Here is a 17,096-nt window from a genome sequence, read left to right as displayed (position 1 = left end):
AAACTAAAGCAATTACTCATATCTTCTACGTCTAGTTTTCGTATCTTTAACAGTTAAAAACGCACAGTTTAACGTAAAAAAATTTTAAAAATTTAGAATTTAAATAAATAAAATTAAGAGTTAAATAATATTTTTCTTGGACTATTTTATGGAATGATGAGAATAATTTGATTTTATTTAGAGAGTGACGTCAGCGCACCATATATCTGCTTGCTAAAGTAGAGCGTAACTTATCGATAATCTATCGTGTTTACAGAAGATAGTATTATCGAAACCGTAACACACTTTCGTTCAATACGCAAAGAACATTTTTGAATATAGTAGTAGTTTAGGAAAATATCAGCCAATAAGGGAACGTTTGACAAAGTAAACTTATTTGCTAAACGTCAGTTTAGAACTTGCATCACACCATAAAGTTATGTAAGGTTTGTCACCCGTGCTGATCATATTGCTATTTTCTTCCAAAAGCCGATACTTTTAAGCCGAAAAATTCTTCCAAAATTCAATTTTCGACTGCTTAAAACTAATTTTTAATTATTTTAATAATGGCGAAAATGAACGCATATTTAGCTAGAGCAGCAAAACTTTTTCGTAAAGGTAAGGATAAACTTTTCTCCATTCTAAATAAGGAGCCTGACTAGTCACCTTCTCTATTAAAAACTTGTTTTTCGCCCACTTGTCTGTGATATTAAATATATTTATTTTAAGTCGAGCTTAAAATTAAACTTAAAAATATTTTTCTGATAAATTAATAACGATTTATTATGTAACGAAACTGTAAAACTTAATTGTGAAATATCGATTACTCATTTAACATCTCATGCTCTTGAGCAAATTAAACTATTTTTCGAATTGATTTTAATTGAAATGATCTCCACAATTTTGAATGAAATAAATTAAATAAATCGATTTTATTTAATTGTGTTTTAATGAAATACTTAAATTAAGATGTGATTCAGACATACTAATCTATAAAAATTTTCTTATTGAAGTTATCTTATTTAAGTTTCTCTGTTTATTAAATTTATGATTTGTAAAATAGAACAACTTGTAATTAAAAAAATATAAAAAACGTGTTTTTATATAATTAAATTTATGTAAAAATTAGTTAAAAAAAAAATTAGGATTTAGGACTTGAGGCAATTGCCTGTTCGGATAAATGCCTCAAGGATTTAACTCTTCTTCCTGTTCCTGATCTTAAAATGTTGTTGAAGGCCCTAAAATTCCTATTCATGCAACTGATACAAGGCCTTAAATCTTGTTTCTGCTTTAATGTCTAAAATCCTGTTCAGTACCCTGAAATCTTTGTTCAGGAAATTGCCTGAAGGCCTAAAATATCATTCATTTCTACCGAGAATGACAATATTTATAAACAGAAATGAAACCGCAGATGGCTTTCAATTCGTTTTTCGTTTATGATTTCACATCCTTATCATAATTTTATCTAATTTTTATTTATGCATTAATGCTATAAACTATAATTCGTAACTGTAATAAGAATTTTAAAAAAGAACTTAATTATAAGAAATTTGACGAAATAAATTTTTCGAGAGAATATTTTTTAAAATTGTTGATCTTCGTATGATTTAAATTTATAATTATAGAATTTATAATTTTAATATAATACTATATTGTATACTAATACATTTACATATTTTAATGCTATTAATGCCAAAATAAAGCCTAGGGCCCCACTCTTAAATTTACTATTATTTAGTGAAGAGGAAGGACCTTTTATATATTACAACTTGGAGCTGTAAATCTTGCCCTGATTAACGCGCAAGTTTATTATTATTTTGTCTATATATAAGATATCAATTTTTTACAATTGGTCGTTCGATATTAATGTATAAAAATACAAAATATTAGGTCTCTGCAATGTAACTGTAATGTGGATCCCTTATGTCCTGAGTTTCTATAACAATGTATCTATGTAAGATAGTATACGCTAAAGAGAGAGATAGAAAGCTGAAGCTGCAAGCCCACAGCCAGGGCCTGTGGAGAGGCACAAATCAGAATCTATGAAATAAAAGTTTAGTTAAGTCTAGGAAAGTAAGTACAGTACATAAGAAGAAAAAGAAAAAAAAGTATATAAAACCGAGACTGGCCGTATAGAAATATCACGGGCCCTAGCCACAGGGCCCGTGATTGTTCTATACCTTCTACTAACGTGACCCATTCAGTTTATCACAACTTCCTTAACTCAAATTTTATTTTGGGTCAATCAGTACCGGATTTACCTTCGAAGGGGGCCCAAGCAACTTAATTTTTTCGGGACACCATGCAACTATAAAAAGATGGGAAGTTAGAAGAAAAACAAAAATCCTCCATCATGCATTACATAAACTGATTTTTTAGATTTTGTAATTAAAATTTTATTACATAAATCCTCATGTTCAAAGGCTACAGTCCCGAATTCGCATCTCTGTCGTCATCTCTCAACTGAGAACATTACGTCAGAAATGATTGCACTCCACGTTCTTGTTTACATGTACAAATATCTATACACACAGTATAACTTCAACTCTCTATTAAATCACATGGCATAAACCGTATACAGGTCTATTTCTGCTTTTATGCCTTAATATGTAATGATTTTCTTTATGGAGATTTAAATAAGTAATCGACTTTTTAGTATAAAAACATAACTCCTATGTACGTAAGAGTTATATTTCGTTATTAAAAAGGTAATTAAAGATAAAACGAATTAAAATATGTTATTAATCCTATTTATTTCTCTGATATATTTATTTTTGTTTCGTTATCTCTACTGACTGTATTTGAAAATGTTAAATTTATAAAGTATAATAACAATTTTAATCTGTAATTAATTAATTAGAATTTCGATTTAAAAATGAGTCAGGTTTATTTTCATTTTTATATCTATTTTTATATGTAAATTTAATTAACATAAGCCTTAAAATAAATTAATAAATTAAATAATTAATATATTTAAAAAATAATGAGGTTTTTAATGACATTTAAAGCAATTTAATATGTGAATAACTACATGACACATTTCCAAGAGATGTGAAGTATGCAATTGAAAAAAAAAGATGATGAATCATTTTAATTAAAAATATATTATTGTAATTATGTGAAGTATTAAATGATAATTAATTTAAGAAATGTCTTATCATTCAAAAATTGTAGTTATCTTGGCTCTTTCCACTCTGTAGATACTAAGAAGACCTTTTATTCCATATCCATCGTGGATTAGGCCATGCTCAAATGGGGCACCCAGGGACCTCACCCGGAGGAACCCACACGGAACCCCCGGAGAATTTTTCATGGATGGTGGGTTCTACCCATGAAAAATTCTTGGGGAGTTGCTCGCCTAGATTCGATCGCGGTTCCTCCAAAGCAGTTTTCCGATAAGAAAGGTTCTTCCCTATTATTTATTTGGTGCAAAAATAAGAAACTTCATTAAGTTAAAAGTTCGGTTAAGTATCATTAAGAACAGAGTGTGATTCGTGCGTAATTCTTAACGAAATCATTTTATTGCGTTAGTTTTTACATCCGTGTCTGTCTGTAATAAAATCGCAAGTATTAAGACACAGTAATAACGCGTTATACTTTTGTGTCTGTAACTAGAGTTGCAGTACTAACCTTGCTTGACACTTGCAAATTTTATTTTGTTCGTCGCTGTTGAACTCTCGATAACGTAATAACGCAGTTATTGCCAAATTAAACTAGCGTGTTAATATTAATATACTGTAGCATACTAAAATTATTAATATAAACGACCAGTAACTAACAGTAAAATGAAAATGTTTAGAAGATTGTGATCCAACATCTCAGGAGAAGCGTATAGCATAGCATAGAACAGGGATGGCGAACCTATGGCATGCGTGCCCAAAGTGGCACGTAAGAGAAATCATCTGGCACGTAATGTATCATATAATTTCTGTCTTTTTCAGTCATCCTTTCTGTTTATCACCTGATCATCTTTTTTTCAATCAGATTTTTTTATATTTATTCGAACTAAAGCGTATTCGTTTAATTTCTTTAAATATCATTAATCGAAGTCTAAGACATTGGCACGCATTAACATCTTTAAAGCTAAGTATGCTTACAACATGGCACGCGGACTCAAAAAGGTTCGCCATCCCTGGCATAGAACATTGCACTACGTTTGCGAGTTACAGATTGCTTTTAGTATGTAACATACAAAAAACAGGCATATGGTGCATTTTTTAACAAAATTCTCTCTGTTTATTATAGAAAATAGATAATGGGGAGTAACTTTCTTGTAGTTTAATTAGGTAAATTTAATAGGCCTAGTTAGAAATCGTAGCTTCGTAAACCGTTACGTTTAATATACTTTTGTTATTATATTTTAAATATAAGGTTTTATAACTACAGTATACGGTAAAGCATATTTTTAAGCCAAAAACTATGCAGCAAACCTGTTTATAGTTAATTAAAAAATAAAAATAAGCTAATGAAATATTACTTTAGATATAGACTATCATACTTAGGATGATCATATCGTTTATACAGAATTTTCATTAATAGCACATATGTAGTCTATATAGCACAATAGCTTTATACATATTTGAATTAGAACTTATGTAACACTTGAAAACTTAAAAAATAGGATAAATCTAAAGAACTATTCGATCGTTTTGTTTGATCACCATTCGATCATTTATATAATATTTTAACATTGTAAATTCAAAGTTAATATTCTAAAACTGTTTTTTGACAAATTATTTTTCACTGGATTATAATTCTTACTTAAAATTCAACATAAGTAAATACAAGAATAACAAATATGTTTGTTATTCTTGTATTTATTAATTATTATTATTATTATTATTATTTAAATTTAGACATGAGCCGTATGAAAGGTTAGAATTACAAATAAGCAAGTTATAGCTAAGATCTCACGCTTCGAGGATCTTGCTCTATCTACCATTTCGTATTGCCGTTATTATTTGCGGAGAGTGAAGCTTCTTAGTCCTATATATTGTATGTAACTTACGATCTGGCCTAGTTAAATTAATAAAAATGAAAACACATTCAAATTAAGTAAATTACATTCCATTTTTAAAGTAAATTTATTTGATTTGTTCACTTTGAAATTAATAAATATCATTCTTATATTATTAAATTAAAAGAAATAGTCGGCAATTTTTTTCTAGTTAATCATATTATCCTGTTGGTATATATATATATATATATATATATATATATTATATATACACTGTATATAACTTATAGATCTCGAAAGCCTGCTATATGTATATATAAATAAATTTATTTCAAAAATTACCAATGGAATTTTATTCACGTTATGCTTATACTAACATATATGAATTTAACATGAAATTTACTAGAAGTTAATTTATTAAAATTTACCATTCTATTGTGTAAAACTGTCTTATTATCTAGGCAATGGGGTAAGATAATAATTTTATGTAGGCTATACGCATATTACAGCGCATTTATATAATTATACTTTATATTTATTAATTTCTCTCTTACATTATCCTACAGTAATTTTTGAATTAAATTTGGATTGATGGGATAAAACAACGCAACAGATAAGCAATCTGCCAAGTGGGTGCCTTCAGTGCATATCCTATGGGCAAAAAGGGCAATTGCCTGCAGCTCCTACGAACACCAATCTTTTATAAACTCGTTGCTGTAGTATGAATATCGAAATTTAAATTTGAGACATATCAGTAGTAGTGGTTTGGGAAGCTTTGATCACAAAATTAATTTTCTAATTACAAATTTGAATTAAATTAATTTTATTTTAACAACATTAAGAAGATTCGAGCACAAAATTAATTTTTAAGATTTATTTTAATATTATTATAAAATTAAGTTGCAGTGATAATTTAAAATTTGTCGAGTAAATTAAATTAAGATTACAAATAAAAATTTCTCGAGTAATAGTTTTATTATCAATACCGGAATTAATTTTTTGAAATTACGTTTTTAAATTAATTATTTTCTCAATTGATATTTATTATAAATATTTATTGAGTATATTAAATTAAGGTTACAAATAAAAATTTGTCGAATAGATCAATTCAATTCATTGCTTCAGTTTTCATATTTAGAAAACTTTTCAGTTCATTTCTTTAGTTTTTATAAAACATCTTGTAACAGTAAAGCAAAAGTTTAATTAATATATTCTTTCTAATTATTAAATTTATTATTATAAAATTGATTTGCATTAATAATTTTTACAATTTGTTCTAATATAAAGAGTAAATTAAAACACGACAACTTTAAATAACATTTTAACAGTAAGACAAAGTAAAATACAGAAATAGGTCAATATAATAATTATCTAAATTATATTTCTTACTTATTATTAAATACCTATACAATGTATTCATTTTGAAAATATCTGTTTTTGTTTAATTAAGAATTGTTCGTAAGATAGAATATCACAAAAAGAACATTTCTTTTAAAAATATTTGTGGTAATAATAATTTTTTAAATATTATCCAATCTTAGACACCTAAGAAGTTCGATGTCTAAATAATTGTAGTTCCATTAATAAAATAAAAATTTCTATCTGTCCAATTTTTGAGGATTTAGGTACTCCCAACTTTTCAATGTCAAATGATGGAATTTTTATGTTATATATTATATTGCTTCGGTTAAGTTTAAAAAATTAAATTCAATTTGCCCTCCCTTGTAATAAATTATATTGTACTTTTTTATATAAATTAAATAAAATTTCATATACCCTACTATGAATTCCTAACATCCAAAATCATGATTTTTATATGATAAATACATCTCTTGTAAGAAATTTCCAAATTTAACAGATTTTTTATCTCGTGGTGATAAATTATCAAAAGTAATGAATTGATTAACAGTAGTAAAATTTCCCGATGGCGAGGGAAGTACATTTATACATTATTAGAATACAAATTATTAAAAAATTTACAGAACAATAGTTGTAATGGTTGTTTTATAATCTATTACATTTTAGTTTTACTTTGATGTATTTAACAATAAGTTAAATTACAATTCACTTTTTATATTAAAATAATAGTAATACAACGGTATATATATAATAAGCATTATTTTTTCCAATTTAATTTTATAAAGAAATGTAATGAATTTATTACAAAAATCTATCTTTCCAAAATTGTTTGTATGTCTTGCTACAAACCCAATTTGTCTACATGAGGTGTTGAATGAAAGATTTTCGTCGCAAATTGTGAAAGCTTCGAAGTCATGGATAACTCTTATATCAGAAACTATTACTCCATGAATGCTTTTTTTTTTTTTTTTTTTTTTTTTTTGGTAGTAAAATTAACTTGCCATTGATCTTTCGCTGATAATTGATACATTTTAACAAAATCCATATAAAGGTCTATTACGGCTTCTATAGGAGTGTCTAACGTTTTTATGGCCAACAGTCGATAAGTTGAAATGCTTGAAAATATATTAACATCGCATTCTGTAATTTTATATAAATAAAAATTAGGATTACTATTATTTTATATTAAATAAGAAAATAACGAAAAGATTTCATACAAAACATTTCTTACCGACCATATAGAATGTTCATTGATGCACCAAATGTTGTCTTGTCTTCCTATTTTTGATATTATATCACGATTATATTCAATTATTTCATCCATTTTATCAAATTGTTAATGTGAAATCTATAAAAATATAATTTTTAAAATTTATATTGTAATTGAATTGAAATAAAACTTGTTTTTAAAATTTACAAAATTTAGTTACTATAATGAAATGAAAGTAAAAGATATATTACAAGAATTTTACTCGAATTGTACAGTAGCAATAATGATAATAATAATAATATTACAAAATGGTCTTTCTTCAAATCAAATTTATACTGTGTGATCCAACTTATTAAACTTTGAATTACTATACGGTTTATACTAAACCATAATTTCTTTGAAATAATATTTATTTAACTGATAAACTCTAATTAAAGATATTAAATTTATAAAATGAAACTGTAATTATATACATTTTTTTTTTATTATAAACTCATTTCACCTCAATGAAAATTATTATATATCAACGAACTTTAAGAATAAATTTTACAACAATAAGGTGGTTTATTTTAAAAACAACTTATTTAATTAAGCTAACTAAAAACATAATAAAATTGTAACACTATCTGTATTAGTTATATATTATAGTACGTACAATTAGATTAGTTTTAAATATATTTAAAAATTTATATATAATATGATTACATTTATTTATTTAATATTAACTTATTATCAATAATATTATCATTTTAATTAATTTCTATACATTTAAATTTATATTACTGAGTATTTATTTAAATATAATTAAGAAAGAGTTTAAAGAATTTGTTAATTTTCGTCCGATGGCGATAATTATGTTTAATTAATTTTCTGAAGACAAAGTCCTTCCCGGAACATGGGACCACCATTTTTAAGTTCCAAACATTACACTTTTGGCGACTGACCTTTTCTTTTAGGCTACTGGCCGCCAAACAGTCCTTTAAAAACACAAACATATATCTAATTAAAAATATAAACATTTGTAAAGAAGCAGGAACTGGTAAAGTACGGACGTCTTCTATTCTCCATCATGCCTTCTTGGGGTTGGTTCGGCTTTTATCTACAACGAAATAGGCGCTGGTAAAATGTAGATGAGGACGAAAATTAACAAATACAATTTTAAAATATCGTCGCCAGGGGGTAGCTTTCCTCATCTGCATTTTACCAGCGCCTATTTCGTTGTAGATAAAAGCCGAACCAACCCCAAGAAGGCATGATGGAGAATAGAAGACGTCCGTACTTTACCAGTTCCTGCTTCTTTACAAATGTTAATATTTTTAATTAGATATATGTTTGTGTTTTTAAAGGACTGTTTGGCGGCCAGTAGCCTAAAAGGAAAGGTCAGTCGCCAAAAGTGTAATGTTTGGAACTTAAAAATGGTGGTCCCATGTTCCGGGAAGGACTTTGTCTTCAGAAAATTAATTAAAGTTTAAAGAATATTAAACTCCAAGAAAACGAATCTCTGATTGTAATTCCTAAAAATTTGTTTTTCACATGATAGATATAAACCCTACAAATAATTGCTGAATTCTTATGTCTAACTGTTAACTTTTTAAAAATAATAGATTCGTTATATTAATGAATTTTGCTGAACTTTTCCCTTCAGTTTATCTAAAACATGACATATTTCTGCAAGTAAGTGAAGTAATAAACTTTTACTGACTTTAAGTAAATTATACAGCGGAAAAAGGATATATCAAAATTTGCAACTTTGAAAAACAAAAGATATATATAATATATTAATATTTTAAGACCATACCTTGAAAAACAGGAAATATAAAAATGAATCGAAAACAGTTAAAATCCAATAAATCCTAATAATAAAATCCTAATAAAATCCAATCCTAAAAATAAAACAATTTCATTTTTGTATATATATATATATATATATATATCTTTTGTTTTTCAAAGTTGCTAATTTTGATATATCCTTTTTAGGCTGTATAATTTACTTAAAGTCAGCAAAAGTTTATTACTTCACTTACTTGCAGAAATATGTCATGTTTTAGATATACTGAAAAGTTCACCAAAATTCATTTTTATAATGAATCTATCATTTTTTAAATTTTATCAGTTAGACAAAATATATTCTGGTACTATAAAATTCTCCTGTAGTAAGTATTAAAATAATTTATAATAAATATCGTTTTTCTTTGTATCACTATATTTAATCGAGATACTTTAAAATAAATTAGATTTCAACTCTCAAAAATTCCCAAATGGCCTGCATTAAAATTAATACAGTGTATTATAATATAGTTTTTGATATAGACATTATCTTCGTTTACAATTTTCGGTAATAAACGAGGCCAAACCTAGAAATATAGAAAATCACGAGTTGAAAAAGCAAAAGTTTGGCTTAGACATTTTTCTAGATAAAAGTAAATCTTTCGAAAATTCACAAGTTTAACATCAATTTATGAAGGTGGTAAAATTTTAAACTATATTGATGAGTTTATAAAATATGAAACTCAGATGAACCATGTTATTCCACAAACAATTTTTGAAATTTTGCTTTATAAATTTTATCAGCTTCATTCTATAACTATTGTAGTAAAAAACCTGTCAATATCCTTTGAATTTAAGTATAAATAGAGCTGTAATTTTTTGTTACAATCAACAAAACTTTAATGTTATATTATTTTAAATTGCTGTTTTAAAAATTATTATTATTATTATTGCAAATCAGCACAAATAAATTAAATATATTAAACTTTGCCTTAATTAAAATAATTTTATTTTAACAATAAGATTTATGATTAGTATAGCTAAAGAAATTTCGGTGTTATATTATTTGAAGTTGTCATGTTTTAATTTACTCTGACATTAGGATAAATTTGATAGCTAAACACAATATATTAAACTTATTGTTAAAATAAAATTTATTATAAACTGTTCAAATGACTTATAATTCCTTCTTTTCATCTGTAGATTATTTGCACGGTTTATATGTATCATATGAGAAACAAAATTTTAGGGAGTAGGCGCGAAGTGATAGAGTTTAAAAGTACTATATAACTTATTTCTGAAATACGAAAAATTTTTGCCGACTTTATGTAAATTAATTACTTCACTTACTTGCAGAAATATGTCATGTTTTAGATAAACTGAAGGGAAAAGTTCAGCAGAATTCATTATTATAACGAATCTATTATTTTTAAAAAGTTAACAGTTAGACATAAGAATTCAGCAATTATTTGTAGGGTTTATATCTATCATGTGAAAAACAAATTTTTAGGAATTACAATCAGAGGTTCGTTTTCTTGGAGTTTAATATTCTTTAAACTCTTTCTTAATTATATTTAAATAAATACTCAGTAATATAAATTTAAATGTATAGAAATTAATTAAAATGATAATATTATCGATAATAAGTTAATATTAAATAAATAAATGTAATCATATTATATATAAATTTTTTAAATATATTTAAAACTAATCTAATTGTACGTACTATAATATATAACTAATACAGATAGTGTTACAATTTTATTACGTTTTTAGTTAGCTTAATTAAATAAGTTGTTTTTAAAATAAACCATCTTATTGTTGTAAAATTTATTCTTAAAGTTCGTTGATATATAATAATTTTCATTGAGGTGAAATGAGTTTATAATAAAAAAAAAATGTATATAATTACAGTTTCATTTTATAAATTTAATATCTTTAATTAGAGTTTATCAGTTAAATAAATATTATTTCAAAGAAATTATGGTTTAGTATAAACCGTATAGTAATTCAAAGTTTAATAAGTTGGATCACACAGTATAAATTTGATTTGAAGAAAGACCATTTTGTAATATTATTATTATTATCATTATTGCTACTGTACAATTCGAGTAAAATTCTTGTAATATATCTTTTACTTTCATTTCATTATAGTAACTAAATTTTGTAAATTTTAAAAACAAGTTTTATTTCAATTCAATTACAATATAAATTTTAAAAATTATATTTTTATAGATTCCACATTAACAATTTGATAAAATGGATGAAATAATTGAATATAATCGTGATATAATATCAAAAATAGGAAGACAAGACAACATTTGGTGCATCAATGAACATTCTATATGGTCGGTAAGAAATGTTTGTATGAAATCTTTTCGTTATTTTCTTATTTAATATAAAATAATAGTAATCCTAATTTTTATTTATATAAAATTACAGAATGCGATGTTAATAAATTTTCAAGCATTTCAACTTATCGACTGTTGGCCATAAAAACGTTAGACACTCCTATAGAAGCCGTAATAGACCTTTATATGGATTTTGTTAAAATGTATCAATTATCAGCCAAAGATCAATGGCAAGTTAATTTTACTACCAAAAAAAAAAAAAAAAAAAAAAAAAAAAAAGCATTCATGGAGTAATAGTTTCTGATATAAGAGTTATCCATGACTTCGAAGCTTTCACAATTTGCGACGAAAATCTTTCATTCAACACCTCATGTAGACAAATTGGGTTTGTAGCAAGACATACAAACAATTTTGGAAAGATAGATTTTTGTAATAAATTCATTACATTTCTTTATAAAATTAAATTGGAAAAAATAATGCTTATTATATATATACCGTTGTATTACTATTATTTTAATATAAAAAGTGAATTGTAATTTAACTTATTGTTAAATACATCAAAGTAAAACTAAAATGTAATAGATTATAAAACAACCATTACAACTATTGTTCTGTAAATTTTTTAATAATTTGTATTCTAATAATGTATAAATGTACTTCCCTCGCCATCGGGAAATTTTACTACTGTTAATCAATTCATTACTTTTGATAATTTATCACCACGAGATAAAAAATCTGTTAAATTTGGAAATTTCTTACAAGAGATGTATTTATCATATAAAAATCATGATTTTGGATGTTAGGAATTCATAGTAGGGTATATGAAATTTTATTTAATTTATATAAAAAAGTACAATATAATTTATTACAAGGGAGGGCAAATTGAATTTAATTTTTTAAACTTAACCGAAGCAATATAATATATAACATAAAAATTCCATCATTTGACATTGAAAAGTTGGGAGTACCTAAATCCTCAAAAATTGGACAGATAGAAATTTTTATTTTATTAATGGAACTACAATTATTTAGACATCGAACTTCTTAGGTATCTAAGATTGGATAATATTTAAAAAAATTATTATTACCACAAATATTTTTAAAAGAAATGTTCTTTTTGTGATATTCTATCTTACGAACAATTCTTAATTAAACAAAAACAGATATTTTCAAAATGAATACATTGTATACATTGTAATATTTTGTATACACTATTTGTTTGTTATATATTATTATTTTATTTTTAATTTTAGCAGCATTTTTATTAATTGTTTGATATTTAGAAACGTTATTGTGCTGTTAGTTACATATTGGTTAGCCGTTATATTTTTTGTATTTTGAACTTGTTGTTCTATTTTTTGTAATGTTCTAATTTACCTGATGATGATCCATTGATTGGATTGAAAACGTTTGTGTTAAGAATAAATATCTCTCAGCGAGTGATCAGGTGCTGGTTTAGTTTTTGTATGAATACATTGTATAGGTATTTAATAGATAAGTAAGAAATATAATTTAGATAATTATTATATTGAACTATTTCTGTATTTTACTTTGTCTTACTGTTAAAATGTTATTTAAAGTTGTCGTGTTTTAATTTACTCTTTATATTAGAACAAATTGTAAAAATTATTAATGCAAATCAATTTTATAATAATAAATTTAATAATTAGAAAGAATATATTAATTAAACTTTTGCTTTACTGTTACAAGATGTTTTATAAAAACTACAGAAATGAACTGAAAAGTTTTCTAAATATGAAAACTGAAGCAATGAATTGAATTGATCTATTCGACAAATTTTTATTTGTAACCTTAATTTAATATACTCAATAAATATTTATAATAAATATCAATTGAGAAAATAATTAATTTAAAAACGTAATTTCAAAAAATTAATTCCGGTATTGATAATAAAACTATTACTCGAGAAATTTTTATTTGTAATCTTAATTTAATTTACTCGACAAATTTTAAATTATCACTGCAACTTAATTTTATAATAATATTAAAATAAATCTTAAAAATTAATTTTGTGCTCGAATCTTCTTAATGTTGTTAAAATAAAATTAATTTAATTCAAATTTGTAATTAGAAAATTAATTTTGTGATCAAAGCTTCCCAAACCACTACTACTGATATCTGGGACCCTAGATTGCCGATGTGGTGCAGCGCAGAACTTAAGAGTGCACCCTCCAGAGGTCGCGTTAGAAAACGAACGTAGATATCGAGAGATTCCCCAAAAACTTCTCCTGGAGAAAAATGTCTGAAATCAACACTATACACAGGACTCTCTAATTAAAATTCGCCTGGGCTAAATGAAGCTATTACGCGCCACTGGGTGCCTTTCGGGAGAACTTTCTACAGAAAACTAATTCCTATTTAGCGTTAGATACTTGAAGAAAACTCGAAAACTACATACAGCCAGTCCGTTGTTCAGACTCAAACCTACGACCAATTTTCAGTGGTTTTGTTCACATGCTAGTCAATTTTTGATTAAAATAAAAATTCATTAATTAATACTGTATATATACTGTATTTATAGTACAATTACGATATCGTATATTAGCAACATATTTTTAAATTTAATTTTAAAGTTAATATCGTTATCTTATCTTTTCTCTCTCCGATACGAGGGAAAAAAACATTGCAACATATGTATTAATCAATAGCAATCCTAAACATCATGCTCTAATTCTAACATCGAATATATAACCTATCCGACAATCATTATAACCTATTGATTGTCGGAGTATACATTAATCTCATTTTAAAATGAAACGTTTCTTGCTTAAGAAGTACAGCACGTTTTTAAACATTTGTCCATTTCCTTTATTAATTTAATATCTGTTTGCAGGACATTTTGACTTATTATTGTCTTGCAAACGATGCTCTTAACAAAACTCCTTGCATATTAGTGATATGCCTGGCCAATTTGCATAAACAATATCATTAGGAACTGCAAAACGTCAAACTTAATTCGTAAACAGAGCGTTTATTTATTGTACTGCAAATTATTATTATTTTAATTTAATTGATTTTATTAAAATTGCTAGAGGTGCCAATCTTAAATATTATATTATCATATACATTATATATTATATCTTACTTAAATTTCAGGCAATAACTGCATAGTAATTTCGAAAAGTACTTTAAGAAATTGAATTTAAATTGTATGGCTTAAGTATATTAAAGTTAAGTATGTACTATTGCCAAGACGGGAATTAGACTTGCTGTGACCTACAAGTAAGCTATAACATAAAAGACACCCTTCTTCCTTCACTAATGAACCGTTTATTACGAAAGTGGTGTAAGTCCATTTTTCCTCGTGTCAAGATATTTAAGGATTTGCATTTCAATCGATTCAAAAATACTGATAAAGTCTGCGAAGTTTATTCACGTTTCTATGAATTTAAATACGTATACATTCATTACAAAAATGGTTTTTATGAGAATTAACTAAACCAAATATTGTTTCTTCTTTTGTGCCATAAGTCGACTTACACCATTTTCATAATTATTACATTGTTCAAATCATTACATTTTAATTATTTAAAATTTACTTGAATATTTTATTCCGGTTTTGTTTATAAATAAGAACGAGAAACAAAATACTATTGTTATAGTATTGTTTAATCTGAGTATAGGAGAATCCTGATTATCCGAGGTAATTTAATATGGACAAATGCTACCTTGGATAACCGAAAACTCGGATAAAATGGACAGCCAAGGTCATTTTGAATTAAAAATTTAAAAATTCTTTTATATTGTATTGTTTTTAAGCTTCTTTTTTTTATACCTTAGTGACTTTAATCATGTATTAGAAACAGGCTCCTGAACAAAGCAGTGCACCCTGCCTATACAATTGGTGGGTGAGCGGAAAATTAAACTTAAATTCTGGTCTGTGTATAAATTAGCGTGGGGATTCCGGGCAACTGCCCAGTGTGCCCAAGATGGGATTGATAAGAACAACAATTTTTGCATTATTATAGGACTACAGCTGATAGGTAAAGAGCTTTAAGAATAAAAATGTGTATTACTATATTTATATTTTACTGTAATATGAATAGTTTATTTTACATACAAGTTACAAGATAAAAAGTAACAGAAGTAGCGTGAGGCCTTAAGCTATAGCTTAGGTATATTTTTGTCCTACTTATGATTGAACAAAAACAGTAGTCGATAAACATTAAAATAAACATCACAAGCAAAAAAAAAAAAAAGAACTACAATAATACAGTCAAACCTATGAACGGCCACTGTGTGGGAACATAAAAAATGGCCGCGGTTTAGAGGTGGCTGTTATTGGAGGTTCGACTGTAATTAAAAAATCACACGAGAATTTCTGAAAATGAAATTAATTATCACTAAATTTTTTATCCATAAACTCCATCGTTTATTACTGCTTAGAGTTAGGGTTTAAAGACTGATGGAATTGTTCAAATATTGCAAAAACTAAAGTATATACATTAGAATTGTAATGAAGATTGCAGTTCAAAGTATATTATATTTTTATTTTTATCAGTAAACAGTAAATAAGTGGATTAAAATCAATTTTATAATCGATCTGCGATGCCAGAAAAGATTGTCTGAATGACAAAGCATACACTTAGACGAGCGTTTACAAAAATATTTGCAAAATATTTTACTGTTCGACCTGATATAACGATTAGTTGTAAAATATAAATCGATTTAAACCGCAGTAAAATTTAAAATATATATATTTGTTGAAAGCCATTTTTTGGAAACAACTTCTATGAGTATAAGATATTAAATACTATTGAATTAAAAAGGAACCATGCGAAGGATTGTATGGAATGGTGAGTAGGCTAGTCCTTGATAATATATAAATCAGTAAAATAAACAATTTATAAAAATATTTTTAATGACTCAATCGATAAACTGACTCCATCAAAATAGGAATAAATTATCATAAGACTTACTTTAATATAATATTGTTTATGTAGTCATTTTCCTTTCTCATTATTTTAATGTGCACTAAGCACCCCAACTGCATTTATACTGGAGTAAATCAATTCTTATACTCTCTCTAAAAACCTACATGTTCATTTAATAATAAATAAACATCAGATGCTTCTAAGCTCTAAATATCAGAGTTTGTTATATAAAATACTAATTGACTTGTAAAAATATATTAAGAGAGAATTTAATTGTAGAATGTAATATTTTTTAGGTTGTTGATATAAAAAATGTAATTTTGTAACATAACCATGTGAATTTTACACGTGGTATCATGAGTAAGGTCGATAAATAAAATTATTAAATTTTGCATACAGTTTTTATTTGAAAAATCTATTATCTTTTAAAGAATTCTTTTAATAATCAATGGATTTATTATTAAAAATTTATTATTTTAATAATCAATTTATCGATTGATTAATCAAATATCATTTGTTTAATAGATTTTTAGAGTGTTTAAGTAGAAGTAGCATAGGAATTTAAGTATGCAAAGGTG

At 25.6% G+C, this 17,096-nt stretch overlaps 1 protein-coding gene across 1 annotated transcript in view; it reads left to right on the top strand.

Moving 5' to 3' along the window:
- The first annotated feature begins 330 nt into the window (after positions 1-330).
- The window catches only part of LOC136974089 (probable phospholipid-transporting ATPase IA), a 166,618-nt gene continuing 149,852 nt past the window's right edge, over positions 331-17,096 (top strand). The window contains 1 exon segment of the mRNA XM_067268884.1: positions 331-597. Within this exon segment, the coding sequence (XP_067124985.1) occupies positions 546-597 (52 nt within the window). The 5' untranslated portion in view covers positions 331-545.

Source organism: Centruroides vittatus, unplaced genomic scaffold, assembly GCF_030686945.1.
Source record: "Centruroides vittatus isolate TY-2023 unplaced genomic scaffold, ASM3068694v2 contig_341, whole genome shotgun sequence".
Lineage (NCBI taxonomy): Eukaryota > Metazoa > Arthropoda > Arachnida > Scorpiones > Buthidae > Centruroides > Centruroides vittatus.
Note: the sequence above shows the minus strand (reverse complement) of the source record. Positions and strands in the feature narration are given on the sequence as shown.